The sequence below is a fragment of the Trichomycterus rosablanca genome, chromosome 14 (genome assembly GCF_030014385.1).
Source record: "Trichomycterus rosablanca isolate fTriRos1 chromosome 14, fTriRos1.hap1, whole genome shotgun sequence".
Taxonomy (NCBI): domain Eukaryota; kingdom Metazoa; phylum Chordata; class Actinopteri; order Siluriformes; family Trichomycteridae; genus Trichomycterus; species Trichomycterus rosablanca.
The window spans coordinates 31,441,624-31,456,389 of NC_086001.1; the positions used below are offsets into that span (position 1 = coordinate 31,441,624).

At 43.5% G+C, this 14,766-nt stretch overlaps 1 protein-coding gene across 1 annotated transcript in view; it reads left to right on the forward strand.

Moving 5' to 3' along the window:
* The window catches only part of LOC134326293 (zinc finger protein 271-like), an 88,946-nt gene that overhangs the window by 5,600 nt on the left and 68,580 nt on the right, over positions 1-14,766 (forward strand). Inside the window, exon 2 of the mRNA XM_063008453.1 lies at positions 143-932. Within this exon, the coding sequence (XP_062864523.1) occupies positions 143-932 (790 nt within the window). The remainder of the gene's footprint in view (positions 1-142; positions 933-14,766) is intronic.

Sequence of the window (14,766 nt, forward strand, 5' to 3'; positions counted from 1 at the left end):
AAGCTCCAGTAATCAGCAAACGTCCTCTGGTACTGTCAGCATTAACACCTCTCTCAGTCCCACACAGGAAGAAGGAAACGTCTGCTCACAGTGTGGGAAGAGCTTCAGGTTCCTGAGTGCTCTCAAAATACACCAGCGCATTCACACTGGAGAGAAACCGTATCAGTGCTCACAGTGTGAGAAGAATTTTAATACACAGAGTAATCTTAAAGTACACCAGCACATTCACCATGGAGAGAAACCATATCAGTGCTCAAAGTGTGGAAAGAGTTTTAAACATCACAATGATCTTAAAAGACACCAGCGCATTCACACTGGAGAGAAACCGTATCAGTGCTCACAGTGTGGAAAGAGTTTTAATATACAGAGTAATCTAAAAAAACATCAGCGCATTCACACTGGAGAGAAACCGTATCAGTGCTCAAAGTGTGAGAAGAGTTTTAATGGACAGAGTGATCTCAAAACACACCAGCGCATTCACAGTGGAGAGAAACCCTATCAGTGCTCACAGTGTGGAAAAAGTTTTAGTCAACAGAGTAATCTCAAAAAACACCAACGCATTCACACTGGAGAGAAACCGTATCAGTGCGCACAGTGTGGGAAGAGTTTTAATCAACAGAGTTATCTCAAAATACACCAGCGCATTCACACTGGAGAGAAATCGTATCAGTGTGCACAGTGTGAAAAGAGTTTTAATACAAAGCGTGAGCTTAAAATACACCAGCGCATTCACAGTGGAGAGAAACCGTATCAGTGCTCACAGTGTGGGAAGAGTTTTATTACACAGAGAGTTCTCAAAACCCACCAGCGCATTCACACTGGAGAGAAACCGTATCAGTGCTCACAGTGTGGAAAGAGTTTTATTACACAGAGTAATCTCAAAATACACCAGCGCATTCACACTGGAGAGAAACCGTATCAGTGCTCACAGTGTGAGAAGAGTTTTAATCAACAGAGTAATCTCAAAAAACACCAGTGCATTCACATTTTACAGAAATGATGCTCACAGTGTTGTAGCTGCTTTGCTCATTTATCAGCACTTGGACACAAGTGTGACTCATCAAATTGTACCAAACAAACTAAAATATAAAATATAGTGAGTGAGTGAGTGTTGGGGAGAAATGGTTAGCAATGAATGAATTATACTGTGTAATTAATAGGTCATTAATTACACAGTAAACATGAGTAAGTAAATAGTAATAATAAAAGTATAAATCTTTAGGTTAAACTATTAAACTGGGAAATAATGTGATTATCTATAGTGAAGTGAATGGTGGGTAGAACCAGGAGGTTTAGAACCTGATGTAAGTGAATGCTATCAGTTAATAGTGGAAGTGAATTGAAAATAAAAGATATTGTATCGGCTAGCATATATTGGTCTTAGTGATACTGTGCTTGATTGGTTTTCTTCATACATTTCTAGACGTGTACAGTATGTTCACAGTAACTCCTGTTACTAGTGGTGTCCCTCAGGGCTCTGTCTTGGGGCCTCTGCTATTTATAATTTACCTGCTTCCCACTGGACATATTTTTAGGAAATACAACATTCAATTTTATTGTTATGCAGACAACACCAAGCTATACCTCTCCACTGTGCTCACGGCTACTCTTCCTCCTCCATCTCTCACTGACTTACAATTCTCTCACATTAAATGCTGATAAAACAGAAATTCTTCTTATAGGTAGAAAATCTCCTCTCTCTAAATCTAACAAATTCTCAGTGATGATGAAGAACTCAGTCATCTCTCCTTCCACTCACAATCTTTCATTTCATGCACATATTAACAATATCACACAATCTGCTTATTTCCATTTACGTAACATAAATCATCTACGTCCATTCCTTTCTCCTAGAAGTGCTGATGTTCTTGTCCCTGCCCTGGTCACATCTCGAATTGATTATTGTAACTCTCTCCTTTTTGGTGTATCATCCCTGGAACTCTCTCCCTCCTGACATTTGCACCATTGATTCAATCCCTAGTTTCAAAACATGCCTTAAAATGTATTTCTTTAAACTCACCTACCCTTAATCTGTGTCATTAATTATGCACTGATGTTTTGTATTGTAAGGTGTTCTTGAGTGTTTTGAAAGGTGTCCATAATAAAATGTATTATTATTATTATTTTTATATGTTGGCACAGATGTTACTTATACTTGTTTTTCACACATTCTCATAGTTTGGCTTATACAGAGGTGGGAAGTAACAAATTACATTAAGTTATGTTATGGTAATTGAGTAGTTTTTAAAGTAGATTTTACAACCTGTAATTTTACTTTTACTTAAGTATGTTTTTTTTAAGATTTGTAATTCGCTACATTTTAAATAACTTTTATTACTGAGTTTAAAAAACAAAACAATAAAAATCGACATCAAACCTACTTGTACTGTTGCAGTCATAGTCGCAATTTAACTGTTACGGGACGCATTTTGTTCCGTATTTTTATCAGTGGGAGAGAAATGCTGCAGATTAGACTGAGACAGGGTAATGTGTATGAAATAGAAGGAAACTGCTGCTACCATGGGAATTAGAAAGTATTTAGTTATTTTAAGTAGTGTTCACTTTTTAATCTTGGTGACGCCGTGTGTGTGCAGGTTTATTAGCATAACAACCAGTTTATTATTCCGCTGTTTGAGTAGCGTAGTGGGCAGAGCGCGTATTTTTCTGCCCTAGATTCGAGTCCAGCTTAGGGCGAAACTAAAGCAACTGGGGTGGGCATTGCTCCCTCTGAAACTTTTCACTGCCCATCTAAGCAACACAGCCAGAACCGGGGCTGCATATCAGTGTGTCAGTGTCACTAATCATTAAGCTCCACTTGGCTACAACTGTTAAGATTCTAGAGTGTATATGTGGGAATTTGTGCACATTCGTATGTGACAAGAAACTCCGAGGTTTTATACCAAGTTAAGTTGAGGTCAGGGCTCTGTGACACTGAAGTTCCTTTCAACCAACTTTTCTTCATGTAAAACAGGAAAGGACCTTCAATAAACTGTTGCGCTTTGTTTAAATAGTTGATTTACTACACCTGGGAGCGTCCTGACACAGGTATGTCCGTGGTGTATTTTAGAAAGTGGTGCAACATCGACATCTAGAGTTTACATGCGGCACCGCTCAGAAATATAAAGAACACTCGCTTTATTAATAACAGTGCTGCTGGGTCCTAGTGCCCTATAGTTCACCTTAAAATAAATGCTAATCGCAACCACCAGTGAAATAAAAACATTAGTTTAGCATTACGTGCAAAATGAAGAAAACTTTAAAAAACACAAATGAGGGGATAAAAAGTGTGTGAGGAACACATGTGAGAAACAGCATGTCCACAATGCAAAAAATGGTTTATTCAGAGCATTTCTTTCTTTAGCTAACTTTGCCAGTTCGTTCAGTCTGCTGTTTTGAGTACAGACTATCGGCCCCGTCTCAAATGACGCCTCATCCCTACTTAGTGCACTACTTAAACATTGTACTGAACAGTTACGTTAAATATAACTTTTTATTGCTAGTAAAAAACGTCACCACACTAATTTAATTCAAATAACTCACATCAACATTGCATAAAGGCTTTCACGAAGCATGAACAAATTGAGATGTACTTCACTGAATGTGTGCAGAATCTCTAATGTTTTGTGTGTTGCCATGCAGCTGGTTGAATGGAGTTAGTGTAAAATTATATACAAAGATCTAAAGAGAATAGATGAGAGAATAGATGTTCAAAAAAAACACATCAACAATTATTATTATTATTATTATTATCATTATTATTAATAATAATAATAATAATTAGAGATGCATCAATACCATTTTTCCCAACCGAGTACAAGTACATGTATTTTTTTACTCGCCGATACCGATACCTATGTAAAACGTAACTTTTATAATGTCTCGTCTTACCAACACTCGGGCTGTAGGTCGATTCAGGTGGTGATTGGGTAGCGGGACAAGTACAGGTAGAAATGAGGGAGACTCGATGTTGAACAATGAAACCACTTTTAATGAGGCACAACAGGTTACAGCTACATACAGCTGACAGTAATAACAGAGCGACCAGACCGAACACGCGCTGCTCTCCTTCTCCTCTACTCACACACACACCTCCGTTCTCACTCACTCAAGCTCCTCCCTCTTCCATATTAAACCACTAATAATAACTTTACTTAATAATTCTAGACTATACTAATAACTGTATATAAAATAACATTTTACATTCCGTTAACAACCTTTAATTATTGCTCTTACATATACTCCCTTACCCCAGAAGAAATGTCCTAATTTCTTTGTTTAGACATACTGAGCCGAAAGGGGAAAAAAAATACAAAAATAATAATGCATGTATATGTGAACAAAAAAAATACAGAGCAATATAAAGTGTAAACAGAATAAAGTCCATTCAAAACACGTAGGTGTTTTTTTTTTTTTTTTTTTTTTCTCCAAACAGTTTAAGGTCCTTGAACAGCGACTGTAAAACTCAGTACAGTTCATAGTCTTTGAGGTATGCAGGCACTCTGCGTTGACGGCGAGGTTGGTCGGAGGTCAGAGGCTGGTTTGTGAGGGTAGCAGGTGTATGAGGGGTGTGTGTTGCGGGGCCAGGGGAATGTTGTTGTGTGTTAGTGTCCTGACTGGAAGGTTGTGACTGATTATCAGGGGCTGCAGCTGAAGTGAGTGACTTGGAAGCTATGGGCAAATCAGGCCACAAGGGACAGAGCAAGGGGCCAGAAGAATCAGCAGACCTGGGCTGTGGGGCCTTAACGTTCGTGCCAAATTGACTATGGACAAATGGTTTGAGCCGATTGTAATGAAGCACTTTGGGCTTACTCAAAGGGCGGGCCAAATCACGCACTCGAAAATCAACAGGTAAGGGCTGACCCTCTGATGCAATTGCATCCAGGATCTCAAAAGGGCCAATACAACGTGGAGCAAGTTTGTTATTGCGGTGAGCCGGTTCATCTACCAACACCAAGTCACCAGGGCTATAAGGACTGTATTTCAGGTGACGATCATAGTATAGTCGTTGGCGTTCTTGTGCCTGGTCCCTGAAAGCAGTTGCCGATTTGTAGGCGTTCTTAAGCCGTGTGCGCAAGGAACCAGCATACGCAGCTGGAGTGACAGCTGTACCAGATGATGGTGAGTCAGGAGTGCTAAGCAAAGTGTCCACAGGGACACGCACTTCACGCCCATGGGCAAGATAGAAAGGTGTAAAACCTGTACTGGCATGAACTGTGGTATTGTAGGCCAATGCAACTTGTGGGAGATGATCATCCCACTCCAGTCCTAACTCAAACAAGTACTTAGAGAGCTCTTCTTTAAGAGTTTGGTTGTACCGCTCAACTGCTCCGTCGCATTGGGTGTGGTAGGGTGAAGTACGAAGCTTCTTAATTAGTTTTATGAGGTCAGATTCAAATTGCCGTCCCTGATCAGAGTGTAAGGCTTCAGGGACACCATGCTGAGGAATGAAGTGTTCGAAGATGCACTGAGCCACCAAAACAGCCGTTTGAGCCTTTAAAGGATACAGATTGACAAACTTTGTGTACAGGTCCATCAGAACCAACACATACCGATTGCCCTTGGCAGAGATTGGCAGTTCGGTAATATCAGCAGCCACAATTACCAGGGGACGTCCTGGCGAAATTGAAACAAGTGGGGCCTGAGGACGAGGTACCGGAGAACGCCGTGACTGACAAGCAGCACACTCGCGGCAATACTGAGTGATGTCAGAAGACATGTAAGGCCAGTAGAAAGAACGTAGAGCCCGGTCAAGTGTTTTAGCTGACCCATAGTGTCCTGCTGCAGGGTGTCCATGTAAATAGCGCAAAACTTGGGGAACCAGTGAATGTGGGATGACCACCTGCTGGATGGTAGAATGAGAAGACGGGTGGCGTATGTATCTGTACAAGAGACCATCACATACCCCATACGCTGTCTTCAGTTTCCAAAGTGGTGGACGCTGGCCGCATTCTAGCCAGTGCAGTACTGTCGTAATGTCAGGGTCACTTCTCTGTTTTGCAGGCAGGTCCCAATCTGTCTGAATATGGACTAGGTTTGTCGATGTGCAACCTGGGCCTGTGTTTTTAAAATGGTGGTCCCGACCTTGAGACAACGGTTGCTCAACGCACTCTGCAGTTCTGCTGGGGGTTCAGGAGGACGGCGTGACATGGCATCTGCATTGAGGTGTTTAGCACCATCACGATGCACAATTGTCCAGTCATGGAGGTCCAGTTCAACAGCCCAACGTGCACGCCTACCAGTGTGATCCTGATCAAGAGGGAGCTTCTTAAAACCTACCAATGACTTATGGTCTGTGATGATAGTGAATGGATGGAATGCTAGGTAGTGACGAAAGTGACGGACAGACCAAACAATGGCGTACAGCTCACGATCAAATGTCGACCATTTCCTTTCTGAAGCAGAGAGTGTGTGACTGGCAAAAGCAATGGCATGTTCTTTACCTGCTACCTTTTGGGATAATACACTACCAATTGCATGCAAGGACGCATCAGTGTATAGCAAGAAAGGAGCAGACAAATTGGGAAAGGCCAAGACAGGTGGTGAAGTTAAGGCCTGTTTCAGAGTCTCGAAAGCATTATTGGCAGCAGAAGACCATTCAAAGACCACACCTTTGTGTGTAAGGCGGTGAAGTGGCTCAGCGATGTGAGAAAACTGCCTAATAAATCGTCGGTAATAGGAACAAAGACCCACAAAGGCTCTCACCTCCGTGGCTGAACAGGGCACTGGCCATGAGGTGACTTTTTCCGTGTTAGCAGGGTCAGGCTGAATACCATCCCTAGAAATGCGATGGCCTAATGTAATGTGTATTGTAGTATGATGAGCCAAGCATAGGAGGCAAGGAGGACAAAAGTTCAAGAGTCCCAGTTCCAACACCTTTAACTTTATTTGTCCACACACACACCCCCGGGATATTTACAACGTGTTATTATTTTAAAAGCAAAAGAACCACAGCTAGTTCACCCCGTAACTCCAGGCAGTTACTGATCTTATACATTTTAGGCCTCCCGCCATTCTTTCTTTCCCTTCCCCCCTTACTTCCTCCTGTTTTATCCAAAAAGGTCCCTCCCCTCTAGGACCTAACAGCCAATCCAGCTACAGCTGAAACTGAAGGGAACATTCTCAACTCATACAATTCCTAACAATTCTAATTTACAATTGATTCTATGCTTTCTCTCTGTTCAGGCACCTTCTACCCGGCAACGTCATGTATCATCCCTGATACCCGGACCATCCTCACCACAACAGGTAAGTATTTATTTATTTATACTATTCACCACTTTTATTGGCTAGCCCCTTTCCCCATTCATTACGACCAGACTTAGTGATGTGTAAGGTATCCTTACATCCTTACATCATCACACACACCCCTCCTCAAGCACCTTACCCCTCATAGTGGCGGGATAAAAAGTCTGCTGTCACATTATGAGTCCCTTTTTTGTACTTCGCCTGAAATCTAAAAGGTTGAAGTGACAAATACCATCTGGTAATTTTTGCGTTGGAGTCTTTCATGTTCCTCATCCATTGCAATGCCCGGTGGTCAGTTTCCAAAACAAAGTCTGACCCTAAAAGATAGTATTTCAAAGAGTCTAATGCCCATTTTATTGCAAGGGCTTCTTTTTCAATCGTCGAATATCTGGTCTCTCTGGGAAAAAGTTTTCTGCTTATATAGAGAACTGGTTTCAGGACCTCACCTTCTCCTTGTAACAAGACAGCCCCCAGTCCTGTACCTGAAGCATCCGTTTGCACCACAAACGGCTTTGTGAAATCTGGACTGCATAATACTGGCTCTGAGCACAAGCAGTTTTGGAGGTCTCTGAAAGCTTTCTCGCAGTCTTCGGTCCATTTCACCCTCTGTGGCTGGTCTTTCTTTGTGAGGTCTGTCAACACGGCCGCCCGGCTAGCAAAATCAGGTATGAAGCGCCGATAATACCCCGCCAAGCCAAGAAAGGACCTCACCCTGCGTTTCGTTGTGGGTGGCTGACATGATTTAATTGCCTCAACTTTGTCCACTTGTGGCCTTATGCTACCATTTCCTAGGACATATCCCAGATAGGAGACTTCTGTTTTCACCAGGCAACACTTTTTTGGATTTGCCGTCAAGCCAGCCTCCACTACCCTCTTGAATATGACCTTCAGATGCTGCAGATGTTCTTCCCACGTTGAACTGTAGATGACCACATCATCTATATAAGCGGCGGCAAAGTTTTCTGTACCTTTAAGGATCTCATCCATGAGCCTCTGAAAGGTTGCTGCAGCTCCCTGAAGCCCAAAGGGCATGGTAACAAAATGGTATAATCCTGTTGGTACACGAAAAGCTGTGTATTCTTTTGCTGCTTGGCATAATGGAACTTGCCAATAACCTTTACACATATCGATGGTCGTCAGGAACTTTGCTTTACCAAGTCTTTCTATTAGCTCATCAGCTCGTGGCATGGGATAAGGATCAAATGAGGAGACAGCATTGACTTTAGAAAAGTCTATACAGAAACGGAGTCCACCATCTTTTTTCGGCACGAGTACAACTGGGCTGCACCACTCACTTTTAGAAGGCTCAATTACCCCTTGCTGCAACATGATGTCCACCTCTCTTTTCAGCTCAGGAACAAGGCGAGCAGGCACTCTACAGTTGGTTTGCCGAATTGGCTCTTTTTCCTTCAACTTGATGTTATGTTCTGTGATATTCGTTCGTCCTGGCTCTGCTTTAAACAGGTTTACCGGTATCACCCGTTTTACTTGCTCCTGCTGCTTCCAACTGAGGTGTGACACGTCAGGGGTTGTACTGTCTTCAGACTTTGTTGGAAAATATTGCTCTATGACCTCTTCTTCCTCTTGGATCGCTCGGACCCAGAACTGTGTTGTAAATTGTCTCTCCTCATGCCACCTTCGGAGCATATTAATGTGAAAGGTTTGCAGCTTTTTCCTTTTTTTCAGGCATCTCAATCTCATATGTGGTATGACCAAGCCTTCTTTGCACCACATATGGCCCTTGCCATTTCGCTAGAATCCCTGTATCAGTTGTCGGAAGCAATATGAGTACTTTCTCTCCTGGTTGCAACTCTCTGTGCCTTGCTGTTTGGTCATACCACTGCTTTTGTCGGGCTTGTGCCTTCTCCATGTTTACGTGAACAGTGTCCGTGAGTTGTTTTAACTTATCTCTCATCTTCAGTACGTGTGATAAGATGTTGAGTTTTCTGGGTGGATTTTCGCCTTCCCATGCTTCTTTCAGCACATCGAGTGGGCCTCTGACCTGTCTTCCAAACACAAGTTCAAAAGGAGAGAAGCCTGAAGACGACTGTGGCACTTCCCTGTATGCGAAGAGCAGATACGGCAGCCACTGGTCCCAATCCGACCCTGTATCAGACACATACTTCTTCAACATTGATTTCAAAGTCTTATTGAAGCGTTCGACCATGCCATCAGTCTGTGGGTGGTAAGGTGTGGTCCTAATACCTTTAATTCCTAATAAAGTGTACACGTCCTTGAGCTGCCTAGAAATAAAGTTTGTGCCCTGATCTGTAAGAATCTCCTTTGGTATACCCACCCTTGAAATGAGTTGTACAAGTGCATTCACTATTTGATGTGCTTTACACTTCTTTAACGGGAAGGCTTCTGGGTATCGTGTTGCATAGTCACAAATGACTAAAATGTACCTATTTCCAGCCCGACTCCTCGGCAAAGGACCAATCATGTCCATCGCGATACGAGAAAACGGCACGTCGATTATGGGTAGGTTCACCAAAGGCACTCTATCTACTTTCTTAAGCGGGGCTGTTAATTGGCACTCTGGGCATGTTTTACAAAACTCTATTATATCTAGATGTTGTCTTGGCCAGTAAAACCTCATTGCTATTCTATTATGGGTTTTTGCTTGTCCCAAGTGACCTGCCCATGGGTCAGAATGACCCAAGCGCATTACTTCATCCCTCAAGCACTTAGGGACTATCAGCTGTTCTACTCCCCCTTTTACTCTATACAGCTTATTTTCTTTTATTATTATGTGATTGTGGTTTCTAGCAAACTCTTCATTAACAGCAAGTTTTTCAAAAAACGGTTGAAGAGTTGGGTCATCTCTTTGCAATTGCTCAATGTTAGCTGGCAATTTTTTAAAGTCACCTGGAGGAAGAGGTAATTGTTCATCTACCTGTGTACCCTTAATTTTTTCCTGCCTTCTCTCAGTTTTAGTTTTCTTTCTTTTAGTCTCTCCACTGAAAGGCATTTCAGCTAACAGGTTTTGCATTTCCTCTACAGCTTTAATATTTTTGGACTGTATTCTAGTAGTGACCATCACTTCAGCTGTACTTAGCTCATCCTTTAACAGATCTATTAAGATGGGAACATCTCTACCCAGGATAATTGGATATGGAGAGTTTTGGATAACGCCCACATTCAGTAAATAAACTTGTCCCTCGATCTCAATGTTTACTTCGACCGTGGGGTACACTTGCTCATCGCCGTGGATACACCTGACGCGAACTTTGCCTGAATGGTTACTATTGTAATCTGGTAAATATCGCTCTGCTACCAAAGTTTGACTTGCTCCCGATGTTGGACTTCTTTCAATGATCCAGCTTCTCACCTCCGGCTCAAGAACTTTCAGGTATTGTTCCATAATGATTGTTTGCCCGATCTCCTCTTTTGTTTTGGTTTGCGGTTTCATCCACTTCTCATATAGTCCTTTTAATCGCATGTAGATCTCGCGGGGTGTCTCGTCTGCATACACTTCTCCATTCCGGAAGCGCTGCCAGTAAGTTTCCACGTTTATTTCATATTTCTTTAAAACAGCGTCCTTCACTTTGTCATAGTCGCACACCTCGGCACAGTCCATAGCAACATAAGCGGCTCGTGCTTTTCCTTCTAGCAGGGAGGCTAAATGTAATGCCCAATCTTCTTTCGGCCAGCGCGCCGTATGGGCAATACGCTCGAATGTAGTTAAATAGTGTTCAATATCATTTTTGAATATCAACTTTCTTTGAGCTGTGGCATTCTTAATGCTGACCATGACGTGTGTTGAACCGCTCGTGAATCAGGTGCAACAGTCTCTCGGTGTGTACTCACCGGTCTCAAAACTTGAACATTAGATGTTAGTCTGTCTTCAGCCTCTTCTGTACCAGTTTGCAGTGGTACGTCTCTCTCCTTATGGACCATTTCCTGTAGCAGTCCAAATTGATGATGCATTGAACGCCACCTTTGTTCTTGCCTTGTTACTTCTTTATGCATCCTTTCATCCTTCTCATTCTGCTGCTTCATAAAGCTCTTGAACATTTCATACAGGTTCTCAATGCTCGCTGTTGTACTACTAGTTGTTGTGTGAGAAGTTGTAGGCTGATTTTGCAGGCTTTCATCATCGCTTTCTTGTATTTCCTCTGTGTGAGTACTTTGTTGGACTGGCACTTTCTTTGGAGCCATGCTGTTAACTTGCCTTTGTCCTCAGGTTGCTTCTATTGTTCCTCAAGTAGATTCCTCTCTGCAAAGCTTTTCCTTGATGTTGTTCTTTCCGCTGCCACCATTTGTAATGTGTATTGTAGTATGATGAGCCAAGCATAGGAGGCAAGGAGGACAAAAGTTCAAGAGTCCCAGTTCCAACACCTTTAACTTTATTTGTCCACACACACACCCCCGGGATATTTACAACGTGTTATTATTTTAAAAGCAAAAGAACCACAGCTAGTTCACCCCGTAACTCCAGGCAGTTACTGATCTTATACATTTTAGGCCTCCCGCCATTCTTTCTTTCCCTTCCCCCCTTACTTCCTCCTGTTTTATCCAAAAAGGTCCCTCCCCTCTAGAACCTAACAGCCAATCCAGCTACAGCTGAAACTGAAGGGAACATTCTCAACTCATACAATTCCTAACAATTCTAATTTACAATTGATTCTATGCTTTCTCTCTGTTCAGGCACCTTCTACCCGGCAACGTCACGTATCATCCCTGATACCCGGACCATCCTCACCACAACAGGTAAGTATTTATTTATTTATACTATTCACCACATTAACTGGGTTAGCCCCTTTCCCCATTCATTACGACCAGACTTAGTGATGTGTAAGGTATCCTTACATCATCACACCTAAGAATGTGACAGATGAGCGAGCCAGGTGACACTTGGACGGCTTTAATTTGAGACCTGCTGCACGAAAGCGTTGGAAAACCTCTCCCAAATGCTGAAGATGTTGGGAAAAATCTGTACTGTACACAATGATGTCGTCAAGGTAGATCAGACAGACATTCCAATGAAGGCCACGGAGAACCAGTTCCATCAGCCGCTGGAAACTGGGAGGGGCATTAGAAATCCCCATTGGCATCATCCGGAACTGGAATAACCCAGAGCCAGTGGAGAAAGCTGTTTTCTCCTTGTCTCGTGGGTGAAGCGGAATTTGCCAGTAGCCGGCAGTAAGGTCAATGGTGCTAAAGATTTGGGCACCTGCTAACCTATCCAAGGTGTCATCGACACAAGGGAGTGGGTGTGAATCCTTGACTGTCACTGCATTAAGATCGCGATAGTCTATGCAAAAACGATGAGTGCCATCCTTTTTCCAGACAAGCACCACTGGCGCTGACCACGGACTTTGTGACTCCTCAATAATGCCATGCTCCAAGAGCTTGCCTACTTCCTTTTGCAGTAACACTTGGGTGACTGGAGATGTGCGGTAAGGCCGTAACTTCATTGGTTTTGCTTCACCCGTATTAATGCGGTTGTGAACAAGACCAGTTTGGCCATAATCATAGGAATGCGAGCTGAAAACATCAGCATAATCTTTTAAAAGATTCTGAAGGTGTGCCATTTCTTCTGGAGTCAGACAGGTATTAGACAGATCTACTTTTGATGTTGGATCACTGGGCATGCTGGACGTGTCAACAGCTGACACAAGTGTATATTCGTCATGAGGACAGCCAGATAAAGAAAACACTTGACCTAGGGGACACCCTTCAGCTAGTGAAACTGGGTCTTGGGTTGGATTAACTATCCTAACCAATCCTTGTCCATTATTAACAGTCGTTAGTGTCCTAGCAACAGCCAATGTAGAGGTTGAAGGAAGCTGTGGCTCAAGAATACCCACATACGAGGTGAGGCAGTTTTGCGGTACTGCTGTTAACAGAGACAGAAATCACCATCTCTGACAGAGGAGGAACAGTTACAGGGGAGGCAGTGATGGCTGCGCATTGCACTGGGACCAGATTTTGCATTGGGGAGAACGGCACAATGGTGTCATAAAGCAGTATGTGTGCCAGGGGAATTGATAGGGTCACCTTGTGTTTAGTAAGAAAGTCCCAACCCAAAACACACTGATACACTGAGTTGAATTTGACGTTCCTGAGGGGGAGAACGAGCAGAGTACCTGTCACGGCGAACCTGGGAGAGGAGTAGTCATCCTCAGCAGACTGGCGATGGTGAGTGTCGTAATAACGAGAAGGTGACTGGTGACGTCGTCTAGAAGAGGCAGAGTTGGTGCCATAGGAGAAGTGTTGATCATCATGGACAGGCCATCTGGGCGAAGAAGCTTGATGTCGAGGTGGTGGGGATCTGTCAGCAAGGAGTTGGCGCCCTCTGTGGTAGGGATGTGAAGATGTGACACAGCAGTCTATGCAGTCACGCCATTGAAGGTTCTCCCTGTCCCGATGGTGTCCATATGTGGTTGTAGTGCATGCTGGGTACACGGCATGTGCACAGCCTGGTAGGCCCCACTGGAAGTCAGTAACTTGTCGTGTGAGGCGATCAAGCTTACTTTCGGTGTGTTGCAGATGGGTTTGTTTCAAGTCGTGTAGCTCCGTCCTAAGGTCAGCAATGGCAGCTGTCAATTCAGCCAATGGTGATTGAGAAGTGGCACCAGGTTGTGGGGTCACAGTCACAGGCATGACAGGTGCATGGGCAGCCACTGTTAAAGCTAACTGAGCACGTTCACACTGAGCTGCCACTTTTAATGCAGCTTCCAAAGTAACTGCACCATGTTCATGAATTTTGAGTTGCAATGAAGGGTCCAAACCAGTCACAAAGCGCCGAAAAACCTCACAGTCCTGTGCCTGTGTGCCATACTGAGGAAAAGCTTCAGCTACTAAATTAGTAAGATCAGCAGCATAAACCTCAAGTGGTTCCTGTGATCTGCGAGGGCGAGCGTTTAAGTGAGTCTGAAAAGTGGCCAAAAATTGAGTTCTCCCAAAAACTGCACTGAGCCGAACTTTAGCTTGGTCGTAGTTAGATTTAACTTGTGAAGGCAAACTTTGCCAATATGCAAATGCAGGGCCGCTGAGTCTCGCAGCTAAAAGTTTTGCTTTTTCTAAATGTGCGGTTGAAACATCTAAAGCAACTTCAAAACGCTGAATCCAGGAGCTGAATGGTTCCACAGAGTCACCAGTGAATGGAGCAGGCAGTTCGATACGGAATGGAACATGAGTGTGTACTGTCTCAGCTGCTGCTGCTGCACGTGGCTGTTGGGACGAAGCGGGCTGTTCTTCATCCGCCATTTCGCGCTCAAAAACAGCAAAACAAACAGCACGTAGCGCCAAAAATAGCACGCAGTTCGCCAAAAGTTCACACAACACAGTCCACAGTCTCCCAAAAACAACATCAACAAAAAAATGCGTTGTTCTTTCTTTTCTAATCGCCAACCACCGCTGCTACCAGTGTAAAACGTAACTTTTATAATGTCTCGTCTTACCAACACTCGGGCTGTAGGTCGATTCAGGTGGCGATTGGGTAGCGAGGCGAGTACAGGTAGAAATGAGGGAGACTCGATGCTGAACAGTGAAACCACTTTTAATGAGGCACAA